At 39.5% G+C, this 12882-nt stretch overlaps 1 protein-coding gene across 2 annotated transcripts in view; it reads left to right on the forward strand.

Annotated features, from left to right (window-relative positions):
• Positions 1–2187: 2187 nt before the first annotated feature.
• Positions 2188–12882, forward strand: part of LOC131243501 (ubiquitin-conjugating enzyme E2 2-like) — a 32653-nt gene continuing 21958 nt past the window's right edge. The window contains exons 1-4 of one of the 2 annotated variants that reach the window (XM_058242892.1): positions 2188–2473; positions 2571–2596; positions 10943–11032; positions 11390–11551. In XM_058242892.1, coding sequence (XP_058098875.1) covers positions 2349–2473; positions 2571–2596; positions 10943–11032; positions 11390–11523 — 375 coding nt within the window. In that variant the 5' untranslated portion in view covers positions 2188–2348 and the 3' untranslated portion in view covers positions 11524–11551. The remainder of the gene's footprint in view (positions 2474–2570; positions 2597–10942; positions 11033–11389; positions 11552–12882) is intronic. The other variant, XM_058242891.1, reaches the window with a different exon arrangement.

The following is a 12882-nucleotide window of genomic DNA, read 5'->3' on the forward strand; positions in this document are numbered from 1 at the left end:
GCGAGTAATACATTAGTGGGTATTACCCTTAATGTACAATGCCACTTTGATGCATTTTTTGTATATCCACGTTGTCCATCAATTTTTACAGATCATTTTATGAATTGATGTGAAATCTTAAGTAGATCCAAATATGAAAGCCCCCGAGAAGTTTTCAATGGTAGACATTCAGTCCTCACCACTTTTCTATGGTATGGTGCACTTGAGATTCGAATTTGACTCATGTTTTGGCCAATGTTTGAAAATGATCTTGTGAAATGAATGGATGGTGTGGATATAACACAAGCATCATGGTGGGGAATTAAGAACTTGGTAACATCACCACACCAAGTAGGTTGGTGGTTTGGCACACCATGCAATCCGCCTCCGATTCTATTGCTGGACTTTGATGAGACGGAACAACGATTTGAGTGGGGCCCTTGCATAGGGCTTACCTCGATGCATGCATTGTATATCCATGCCGTGCATATATTTTTCCACGTTATATTAGGGCATGATCTAAAAAGTGAAGCAAATATAGTTCTCACGTAGATAAAACCAAACGAAACAATGGTTATTGGCCATTAAAAATATTCTACGGGCCACAAAAGTTTTGGATCAAAAATATACTTGTTTTTCTATCCAGGTTTGTTTGACCTTAACAATAGGCTGGATAATCCACGAGCATTATGGTGGATCCTAGGAAGGTTTTAATGGTGGATGTTCAACGACCACTGTTTGTTGTGGCATGGTCCATTTGAAATTGCTTCTTCATTTATTAGACCACACCCTAATTGAAGCTGGAAAAACATATGGACGGCATGGATATACAATGCAAGCATCGAGGTGGGCTCTACGGTCAGGGTCCCAGCTTTAATGGATCTTTGGATCCACTAAGGTGGGTGGAATTCCTGACTGTGGGGCCCACTGTGACACATGTGCCTTATATCCACTCTATCCATCTATTTTGAAAACTCATTTTAGGGCATGCTCCAAAACATAAGCAGATTCCAATCATAGGTGGACCATAATATGGGAAATAGTGGTAATCAACCAACAAAACTTCTCATGGGCCACAAAAGTTTTGGACTAAGCTTCTATTTGTGTGGTCTCTTTATCTATGTCTTTGTGACCTTATCAATAGATTGAATGGCAAATAAACATTCCAGTGGACCCCGTGAAGTTTTCAGTGGTGGCAATTTAATCACAACGGTTTGTTTCATGTGGTATGGTCCACTTAAGATTTGGATTTTGTTCATTTTTCATATCATGACTTAATAGGGGTTGTCATATTTGATGGACGGTGTGGATATAAGGCACATAAATCACAGTGAGCCCCATAGTTATGTAATGTATTTATTGTTATTTTTTAATTTCTAAATATGAAAATATTTGCATTTAGTTATGTCTTGAAATTCTATTGAAAAATCCTACCATTTTCCTTGTGGTTTTTTTTTTTTTTTTTTTCTTAAATTTTCAGTTATCGGCGATAACAATATTATATTTTTATCTTTGCCTAGCAAAACTTGTAGCGACGCCGACAATTTGAACACTAGATGTACCACACCGAATAAAACAATTTAAAATTAACCAACAATGTCAGTGTAGTTGTGGGCCATAATCATCTTCAAACAAAAATTAAAAAATTTTCTTTTGAGAGTTCATGACTATTGGATTGAAATAAATGGATAATACTGACCACGGAACTGTGTTCATTTTTAAATGATTTTTCTTAGTGGGGCGGCTTAAGGAGGTCGGTGGACCTCTGACTCATTAAAGGGCGCGGCTTACCGAGGTGGGCGGACTTCTGACTGTGGGGACCACCCTGACGTATGGGCCTTATATCCACGCGGTCCCGTAGCTTATCTTAGTGCATGAATGTAAATATAAAACAATCGAAAACTCCGGTGGACAGTACCAGAGGTGATTGAGTTTTCACCATTAAAAACTCCCGGGACCACCGGAATGTTTGTTTAACATCCCACCTGTTGATAAGGTCCAAATGCCTGGATAAAGGGACTACACAAATATAAGATTGATCCAAAACTTTTATGGCCGACGAGAAGTTTTTAATGGTCAATCACAACTGATTCCTATCGTGTGGTCCACCTAAGATTTTGATATTCTTTGGGTTTTGGATAAAACGGATGGACGGCGTGGATTTACGGAAAATGTGTCAAGGTGGGCCCCACAGTCAGGTATCCACCCACCCGCGCCCCCTTAAAAGGACCGAGGGAGAGAGAATCTTTGAAAGCCCCCAATCTCCCTATTTTTTCTTTTGCCTCTCAAGTCCATCTCGTCTGTCTGATCTTTGATTTTCCGATCGGAGGCGTTAGATTTCCCGCGGGGAATCCGTGACGCCTCCGGTAATGTCGACGCCGGCGAGGAAGAGGCTGATGAGGGATTTCAAGAGGCTGCAGCAAGATCCGCCAGCTGGTATCAGCGGAGCGCCTCAAGACAACAACATCATGCTCTGGAATGCTGTCATCTTTGGGTATCTTTTTCAATCTCTTCTTTCCTTTCTTGGATTTCATATGCATATTTCGGGAATTTTGAAATATGGCTTTTTTTTTTTTTAATAATAATTTCAGGCCCGATGATACACATTGGGATGGAGGTGAGTGCATTTTTTCATATTCAAATTTCCTTTTTTTTTTTTCCGTTTTAGTTGATTCTCATTTGTGGAATTGATATCTATACGCACCTTGATTGATAAAGGCACCCTTTCTTTCCACTTTTTGTAATACAATGCTACACAGTAATATCAAGAATAGGAAGAAAAGGGTGCTCCTTTCAATCAGGCAGAGTCTGGAATTTAAATAAGGGGTTTTGGGTTGTTTTGGATTTCGTTTCATCGGGTTTTAGTTTTTTTCTTTGTTAAATTAGAAATCAGGGTTGAATTTTAGTTTTTGTTGAAAGAACAAGTCAATAAAGTGAATCTTTATAAATGATCGTGAAATTAGTGCTGGGTTTTGAGTTGTTTCTGATTGTGAATTTACGAGAAATTGGGTTTGGTTTTGATGGGCTGTTTATGGTTGTGAATATTATTGGGTTTTTGTTTTCTTGAGTTGGATTTTTAGAAACAGGTTCTCATAGAAAATGGATTCTTGGAGTGTTGAGTTTTGGTTGTTTGCAGTTGTGAATTTTTTGTTTCTCCTTGTTGGATTGAAAATAGGTTGTCTTAGGGGTCATTTGCATGGTGGTAAATGGTTTGCGTTGTAAGTGATTTCTTAGTAAATCACTAAAAGGCTGTAAATGATTTACAGCCTGTCTGTTAGGCTTTAAGTTGCAAATGATTTACTAGTAAATCATTTAAAGTGTTTGGATAGCCTGTAAATGGTAAATGAAATCTGCTTTATAGGCTTTCATTCAAAAAAATAGAGCCGTTGCCATCTCCTCATTTACTAGTAAATGAAAACTCACCTTTTTGCTGGTAAATGAGAAGGGGGCTTTTTTATGATTTACAAGCAAATTAGAGCATCCAAACACAAGTAGTAAATGATTTGCTAGTAAATCATTTACTACTTGCCCCATTTACCACCATCCAAACTACCCCTTAAAATTTAGAAATGAATTCTGTTGGTTCTGGGTTGGGTTGGTTTGTGGGTGAGTTATTAGTGTTGTCTTTCTTCGTTAGCTTAGAGATGGGTATTGGGTTGTTTATGGTTGTGAGTGTTGTTGGGTATTTCATCTTTCTTCTCTAGGTTAGAAATGGGTTTTGGTTTGTTTATGATTGTTAGCGTTGTTTGGTTTTTTGTCTCTCTTCGGCGTCTTCGCTAGGTTGAAAATGGGTTTTGGGTTGTTTTTGGTTGCAAGTGTTTTGGCTTTCGTCTTTCTTCATTTAACTTAGAAATGGTTTTTAGTTTTGGTCATAGTCGCCGAATTCACTAAACTCCCTCTCACACTCCCAGCAGAGTGAATCATGCGCGCTGGCTCACAATTGTGGCAAACCAATATTTGAATCAGTAACCCCTAGTTGATGCTAACACATTTCTTAGTTGGCCTACTTTTCTCTTTCTATTCCACATAAGGCTCTAAGAATTCGTCCATCCTCAACCCTTAAAATTACAGAAAAGTCAAAGCTTGCTAGAAGTGATGAAAGTATGAACTTGGGAAAGTTTGAACAGGATACTTCGAGTACAGGTTGGGGCGGGTTTACTGGTTAGACAATTAGATGCGATGAACAGAAGAAATTGAACTTGCATACGTGGTGAATTGAGGTGATAAATTGATGGATTAACTGCAAAATGAAGTAATCAAATTTGATTCATTGGGAATCCACAAATTACAAATTGTGTGCCAGACCCAAATCGAGTCAAAGTGCAGACCTGGAAACTGTGGTTATGATTGTTTATGACTGTTAATGAAAAATATATTTGGGTTTAGGTTAGAACTGGGTCTTGTTTGGTTTGTTTATGATTCAGAGTGTTTTTTTTTTCCTTGACTAAAATGGGTCTTGGGTGTTGGTTGCTTATGGTTGGGTGCTGTTGTGTTTTGGTTGTTTATGTTTGTGAATGTTATTTGGCTTTGTTTGTTCTCTTTTGGATATGGATTTTGAGCTTTGGCTGCTTATGGTTGTGAATGTTACTTTTGCTTTTATTTTTTAGTTAGAAATGGGCTTTTGGTTTTGGTCGTGGAAGTGATTAGGTTTTGCCCCTAAATATTTTGGTGTGGGCATGTTTATCTTGTTCCTAAACTTTTATGGCAAGGATTTTCCTTCCGTGTTTTTTGTTTAGGTAATGGATTTGCAGCTGTGTATGGTTCATGGTTGTAAAGTTGTATGGTTGTCTCATAATAGAAATTGCTTTTGGAATTGGTTGTTTATGGGTGCAATTGTTTTACCTTTTGTTTTAAAGATGGGGTTTGCATTTTATGGTTACATTTATATTTTACGTATTCTCTTTTGAAGACTAGAAATGTTTCAATAAAATTGTTTTAACCAAAAAAAAAAAGAAATCGAGGTTTTGGCTTCTGTGCATTTATAATAAGAATTTTATCTTTCTCTACGGATATGTCTTTACATTTTAGATGTTTGTTTGAGGCATTTTCTGCAGTTTAATTTTCTGACTTGTGTTTTCACCACTACTATATGATCTATTAGATTAGGTCACTATCTTGGGATTTCTAGGATTTTCTTTGCAGGTTACTTTTGACTTGTATTCTATGGGATTGCTTTCATTGGTACGTCAGTTATTATGGACTCAGAAAAGTGTTAAACTGTTGAACTTGAACTTTATTAACTTTTAGTTGTGGGAACGGTTTGTCAGAAAAATTATATACAGTACATTGCTTGCATTTGTTAATGAATTTTGAGGGCGATTGTAGATTGTCAAGTTTGACCTCTCTATTTCTTTTGTGGTGATTGGATGGGGTGAGTTTGTCAAATGCTTGACAAGCCGCTACATTAGCGGCGCATGAACCATGTTCGTCAACCGAGGTTCTCAGTAGGATGTTAGTCAAAGCTGATGATGAAAGTCTTATTAATGGGTTTAAAGTGGAAAACAAACATTGTCATCTTCCACCTTCAATTTGTGGATAACATAGTTCAATTTTGAGAAGGAAACAAGCAATAGGTGGGAAATATGTGCATGGTGGTTTGGATGCTCTGAAGCAGTATTGGGATTAAAGATTAATCTCTAAAAAAGCGAAATGATGGGAATTTGGTTGGACTAGGAAGACAGTTCGGCTAGCCGGGACCCTTCCAAGGTGTTCCATAACGGTAATGATAGCCGTAACAGCTACCGCCATTACCATTACGATAAGGGCTGTTACAACAGTTACGGTCTTTTTTATTTTTATTTTTAGAAAAAACTTGTTTCAACATCGTTATGGACAGCTTTTTTTTTTTCCCTCCTGTAACGGCCGCTACAACTGTTTCGGCCTCATAACGTGTAACGGTTATGGCCGTTACCGTTACATAACCGTTTTTGTATACCATGGACCCATCTCATGGCTTAGTGGCAAACACCGTGTGTTTCAACACTGGGGTCATGGGTTTGAGTGCATATGTGGTGCGTGTGCGTAAGAGTGTAAAAAAAAAAAACATATAGTTGGCTAGCCGAAAGATTCAATTGCAAAGTGGATTTTCTCCCTTCAACTTACATGGGCCTCCCTCTGTATGGGTAAGCTCCTATCCACTCATGGGATGAGGTGGTGAAGAGGGTTGAAAGAAAGTTGTTGGGCTAAAAAGAAGATATTTATCTTTTGGGGTTGCGTATCATTCTTCAGCTTGGCTCTCTTGAGTATGCGATTTATTTCATATCCCCATGTAAATGCTTGGTTTGTGGTGATTGGTAGGTTGGAAATAAAAGTCCAAAGGACTTTCTTGGGGAAAGGAACCATTGATAAGCATAAATACCATCTCTCCTGGAACAGGCAAATTTTGAAGGCCGAAGAGCTTAGGAGGTGTGAGGGTTAGATCTTCAAAATTCATGCATCCAGCATTGCTTAGGAGGTTGCTTTGGAAGCAAACATGGTTCATGTGCATGTGAATTGTTCATGAGTGACTCCCCTCTATAGGGCATCTTGCTTTTAGAAAGCAATTTGTAGCATTAAAAACAACTTGAAAACTATGGTTGTATTTGTCAATGCCGATTAATGTACTAGGTTCTGGTAAGACATTTGGTGCGACTCCCAAGCCATGTGTTATGGTCCCCCCATCGGAAGTGGATTCACTGGTGACCTTACTACCAAGGATATCCCTAGTGGCAGGCGTTGTGGGGCCCACAATGATGTATGTGTTTTATATCCATGCTGCCATCCTTTTTGCTAGCTCATTTTAGGGCATGAGCCAAAAAATGAAGCAGATCCAATGATCAAGTGGACCACACCACATGAAATAGTGGGGATAATGACACCCACCATTGAAACCTTCCTTGGGCCCACCATGATGTTTATTTTCCATCCAACCTGTTCATAAGGTCGCACAGACCTGGATGAAGGGAAAACAGAAATATCAGCTTGATCTAAAACTTTTGTGGCCCCCAAAAAGTTTTTAATGGTGGGTGTTCAATCACCACTATTTCCTGTGGTGTGGTCCACTCGAGCTTTGGATCTACTCCATTTTTGGGCTCATGCCCTAAAATGAGTTGGCATAACGATGGACGGCGTGGATAAAACACATACATCAGTGGGCTCCATAGTGCCTGCCACCAAGGATATCCCTGGTGGCAAGGTCACCAGGCAATCCCGACAAGTGACAAGGATGCTATGCCCCCCAAGTTTATATATGGTTTGGGACCCAAGGTGTTTGGTGTCTGTTCCTTAGTTGGAGAATTGTTCCAAGTTCTAACTAGGTGCCACTCCTGTTTCAAATCCCTGCTTTGGGCTTTCGCTCTCGCTCCCACTTCATACTTATTTATGCTTGTTTACATTTTCAAAGAGATGATTCTTTGCTCTGACACTTGACTTTGTTGCTGCTTCACTTCACGCTTCGTGCAACTATAGTATGTCCTTCGACCTTCTTAACTCTTTCAGTCCAAGAGAATTGAGAGATTTCAGTTGAGTTCTTTTACTCTCTGTTGGTAGGGGTGGCAAGGGGGTAGTTGGTAGCTTGCGTTCATCTGGAAGATCCTGGGCAATCTTAGGATTGTTGCTTTCAGCTGGTTGGTGGGAAGGGATAAAGTTCTCACCATTAATCACTTGAAAAGTAGAAATTTAATTATCCCCAATGCATGTATTCTCTCTTCATGGTGGGGAGATTATGGAGTACCTTTTCATGCATTGTGGCTCCACTTCTGAGATTTGGTGAGGATTCTTCAGTTGTTTTGAGATTTTTTAGGTGATGCCTGGCATTATCCAATCTTTTTTTCCTAGCTTGGGAGGATGTAGGGGGAAGAAAGATCTCTCCAATCACAAGGAATGACTTGGATGAGTTCCTTTTAACTCAAGAGAGTCATGAGTTATGATAAGAACTGGCAAAACTCAGACGACTAAGTCTGTTTTTTTTCCCGGCGTAGGAAGAGTTCTTTGACTCTCTGACTCAATTTTTGCTTAAACATATCAAACTTCCATTCACCACACGTGCTTCAACTTGAATAGAAGGGAGACTTTGTTAATAGGTTCCTTCCCTACTGAAGTCTTTCAATTGTCATATGCATGAGATTCATCTTGATGGGGACATCTCGCGCACACGCACGCCCCACCTACTCACGTACGCAAAGAGGAGGAGGGCCCCACCATCGATCTAGATCGATGACGATGTACAGGGAGGACTTCCTAGTTAGAAGATTGTGTTTCGGTTCCTTGGAGTGGACCCAATCGTCATGTGGATCCCACCATTGGATCTCATGATCGTGACCCACTACGCTAGATGATCTAGTACTTTGAGTTTTGCTTATTATTGTTATTAGGAATATCATGGACGGTTTAGATTGTTTTGGTTAGTTGTTATTTTTGTTACTTCGTCTCTAAGTAATAGGGTGCACACATCGCGCGACTTTTGGGGTATAGGTTTTTCTTATAAATAGCAACCCCTTGTAGGTTTTTTTTTCATTGAATATTACTAATAAAATTATGCGTTTTCCTGCTTCTCTAATTTTCTGAGTTGTGAAAATCTAATTGAGTGCGAAATCCTCCCTTCTTCGAAGGGCTTGCTACCGTGGGTACGAAGCCACATCCATTTCAAATCGCCCCCACCTCCTACCCTCAATATTCATCATCTCCCACAGCCATCTCGTCTTCAAATCCATCTCTTTTTGCAGATAATCTTTCCTCTACGACAGATTTGTAGAATCAGGCCCTGCAGGAGGGTTGAAACTTCGGCGGAGCACCGTGCACAAACCGGACATCCGATCGTCTTGAAATTTGGCATGAAGGTAGATCTCCCCTTGCCGACCAGACCCAAGTTGGCCGATTTCAAATTCGTGGGCCCCAGCCGCTGTCCACACGTGTGGGTCACATTGGGTTCGTTTATTTCCTCTATTTCACTCTTTTCTCACCCTATTTCCCTAACCTTAACCCTAGATTATCCTAAATCCCAAGTTCTATTCCCCTTTTACAACCCTAGGGTTGCCTGAATTGAAACATATGAATCCCTTCGATTGAGAAAATAATCCTTTGCATGTGTGGATGAATCTACTCTCCATTGATCATTGTTTGGTCTATAATTTTTAATTGATCCAGCCCTAACATGTGTAGGCTTGGACCCTCGTAGATTCCTCTTGTTGAATGCTTGATCTTATGTGGGATGTGGAATTTTTTTGATTGTTTCTAAATTAGTATGATCTTTAAGCCTTAAATCTTGCATATTATATTTAAATTTCATGTCGTGCATCACATCTCCCCTACATCAGGGACCGAATATTTGTTCTTTCCTTCGGGTTGCTGTAGTGGTTGATTAGCAGTTTAGCACTCTCCAACCATGGAGAATAAGTCATGAGTATGGAAGTCTACAAAGATCTTAATAAATCAAGTCATTTTTCTTTAAGGCAATGCTTCTTTTTTTGACTCATTGTTTTCAAACATGAGTTGACCCAGGTGAGTCACTAGTCTAGTCGTTGAATGTTCAAACATTGTATTCGTACTTCAACTTGGATTGAAAAGGATTCTTAAAATTAGATTAGCCGCACTAGTTGTGAGTAGGTTCCTCCCTTGACGTCCTTCAATCTTCATATGCATAGGATTCATCTCCTCTTTTCCCTCTATGAGGGGCCAAACATTGGTTCTTCTTGGCGGGTGACTATTGTCATTGATTACTGCTGCTCAACATGAAGAACGAGTTGGAGGAGTCCCTTTCAAATTGGGAGAGTCGAGTAATTTTTTTTTAAAAAACCTCATAAGAGTCGAGTTTTTTTTTTCCCCGTATAGGATGAGTTTTCTTACTTTTTGAGTTAGTTTTGCTTAATCATGGGTTGACTCAGATGAGTCACAACTCACAAGTCAGTTTGGAGAGTTTTCCAACCTTATCTTTTGTTGAGGGTTAAAATTTATTGCTTGTTTGGACGTTTCTATGTTTACAATGAGCAGAATGCCTGTTTGCCCAAATGGCTATATTGCTGAATGGCCTTTCACGCGTTCCAAACTGCCTCTCCTGCAAAAGGGGGCAATGAGCGTTGCAAATATAGGCAGAGTTCCCATTTGGCTGTTTTCCCAGACCATTTTTTTTTTTCTGTTTTGTTTTTGTTTTTTTTGTTTTTGTTTTTGTTTTTGTTTTTGTTTTTTGTTTTTTTTGGTTTCGGAACTTTGCTGCTCTGTTTGGAACTTGGAAGGTTTTATTTGTGCAGCATACACAAGGTCAAATACACCAACAAATTTCATGTAGAACAACTTATTGGATTGGGTTTGGGTTTAGAATTGTTGATTTGACAAATTTTATTTTGGTCAATTAATAAAATTTGGGTGGAAGGTGGGTGGAAGCACCAATGGGTGGGCTTTGGTCATTCATGAATCTTCGAGAGTGGATATTTTGGCAGGTGGCAAAGTGTGATACTGATAAGGTGGTGAGTGCTGATTATTGAACACCTAAGGAACAGATCAGCTTATTGTCAGTCGATGCATCTTGTGTTTGGGGAACCCAAAAAAGGTGGATTTTCGGTTCAGTAATTGTGGGTTTGTTGCAGAGGCTTTTGGTGGGTGGGTTTTCAACCAATTAGCAATAGCTTGGTTGATGCCCTAGTTGGATGGTCACAAAGGGTCGTACCCTTTGGAAATTCTGCCTTTAAGGGGTGATCAGATTAGTTTGGAAGGAAAGAAACGACAGGACATGCAATGACATGTCTGAAACTGTGGGCTAGGTGTTAGTGAAGGTGAGCAGTCGATTAGCTTCTTCAGGGCATTGTTCTCGAGGATTTGTTTACTGAAGGGATGACTCAATCGGAGTGGATTGGGCTTCATGATTGAAGGATGTTGAATTTTATGCTCTGCTCCTTTCTTTAGTAAATTTAGTTGATTAAAAAAAAATCTTTTGTGATATCTATAATTTGACTGTGTTTTTTAGCATCTAATCCCCTTTTGGGATCTTCAGGTACGTTTAGGATGACACTGCAGTGTTCAGAGGATTATCCTAATAAGCCTCCAACCGTTCGATTTGTCTCGCGAATGTTCCATCCAAACAGTAAGTTCAGACATTAAATGGTGGCCTAATTGCCTTCTCATTGTCTCATATGGGTGATGCAACTGGGCCAGGCTGAGGTTCATAGTGTTCTGGTGCTTGAGGTTACCTGGACCAGGCTCACAGCATGTAGGGCCTTCCTACCAGGCATTCGGCAATCACAAGCCTAGATACAGTCCAATTAGTTACCTGGCCTGAAAACTCATTCCCTTTTCCCAGCTGGGGGCCTCTGGGTTTTAGCTTGTTCAAGCTCCAGCTTGGCCTGTTTGTACTCTTTACCCATATGGATGATGAAATTGCTTTCGCATATTGATTGTTGAAGTACGGTGTTCAGTTTTAAGACACGTTTTGCTGTTTTAGGCATGCAGGCAAGTTCCTGTAAGTTCAAATCATGCCTCGTGGGCTCTAACAATGTGTTTATGGATTTGACCAGTCTATGCAGACGGAAGCATTTGTTTGGATATCTTACAGAATCAGTGGAGTCCTATATATGATGTTGCAGCTATATTGACTTCTATCCAGGTTTGATTCTTCTGCATTTTTCATTATCGGTTGCTAGAAAATATTTTATACTTACACTTCCTTCAAGTTAGAAGCTTCTGTTGATGTTATTATTACAGTACTAGGATGGTCCTTAATATTTTTAGAAAGTGAAATTAACTATGTTGCCAACAAAAAAGAATACAAAGGGGCCTAAATGAAGCAGTCAAATACTTTTCAAAAAATATAAATAACCAAATTATTAAATGGAACAAACATTGCAAAGGGGGCAGAGAGTGCCCAAATAAAGTATCTCTAAATGCAGCATATTTAGCTTAGAGACTGCTACCTGATTAGCATCTCCTAGGACACAACATTGCTTTTAAATTGAGAACAGGATCAGAAATGTCCTCAACTGCCTCAGCTTCTTGTTCTTTTACTTGTCTAGAGAAATAACATCCACCAAGTCAATCTCCACATTATATCTTCACTGAAATTGTCTTTTAGGGGTCGTTTAGCACCATGGATTTGGGGGAATTTGAGGGGATTTCAAATCCACTGATATGTTTGGCACCATAAAGTAACTGGGGGTTTCAAATCCTCTCAAAGAGGGGGCTTCAAATCCAAGGTGGAAGCTTGGATTACATCTAAAATCCTTCCAAGAGTTGCATGTGTAACATGTGTGTCACTAGGCTACTAATCTATTGGGCACATGGCCCACTGATGATATCCCAAAACAATCAGATTATCAACTGCATCACTATAATTACTTTAATAGGATAATCTGTGTCATCCAAACATTGTCCATGTAAATCAATGGTTAAAAATCGTTGGTTAGTCACACGGATGTGATCCTGTGCTCGTGGCCCATCCGAGACTTGGAATTTCATCATTTTCAAGCTAAGTATATATTTCAACGGGCTTATTACAACCATTGTGTCAAACATTACATACCTACACTAATTAGAGATGTTAAAGTTGATTTAGTAATTAAATTCAAACCCTTGTAAATATACCATGTGTAGCTACTTTTGGATTATAGGGGATTCTGGATCCAGGGTGCCAAACACAATGGGAGGATTCCAAATCCATGCTCCCAAACAGGCCCTTAATAATCCAAAGTCCCATTGAAAGGTCTCTAGCTTACGCTTTTGTAGAGTCTTTGATCTTTCTCAATCTTGAAAGCGAGTATACTACCTCATCCCTTCTCATTTTTGTAGCGCTAACAATACTTGCCAGACCCGGATTCCTGTTAAGGTTCAACTTTATCACACCTGATGGACAAGCCCTTTAAACGGCCTTTACTATCCTTTTTCTCTCCTCAAACTCAACGGTGACATTTCGCGGATGAATAAAATCATTAATATAAGCCC

The sequence above is a fragment of the Magnolia sinica genome, chromosome 4, assembly GCF_029962835.1.
Source record: "Magnolia sinica isolate HGM2019 chromosome 4, MsV1, whole genome shotgun sequence".
NCBI lineage: Eukaryota > Viridiplantae > Streptophyta > Magnoliopsida > Magnoliales > Magnoliaceae > Magnolia > Magnolia sinica.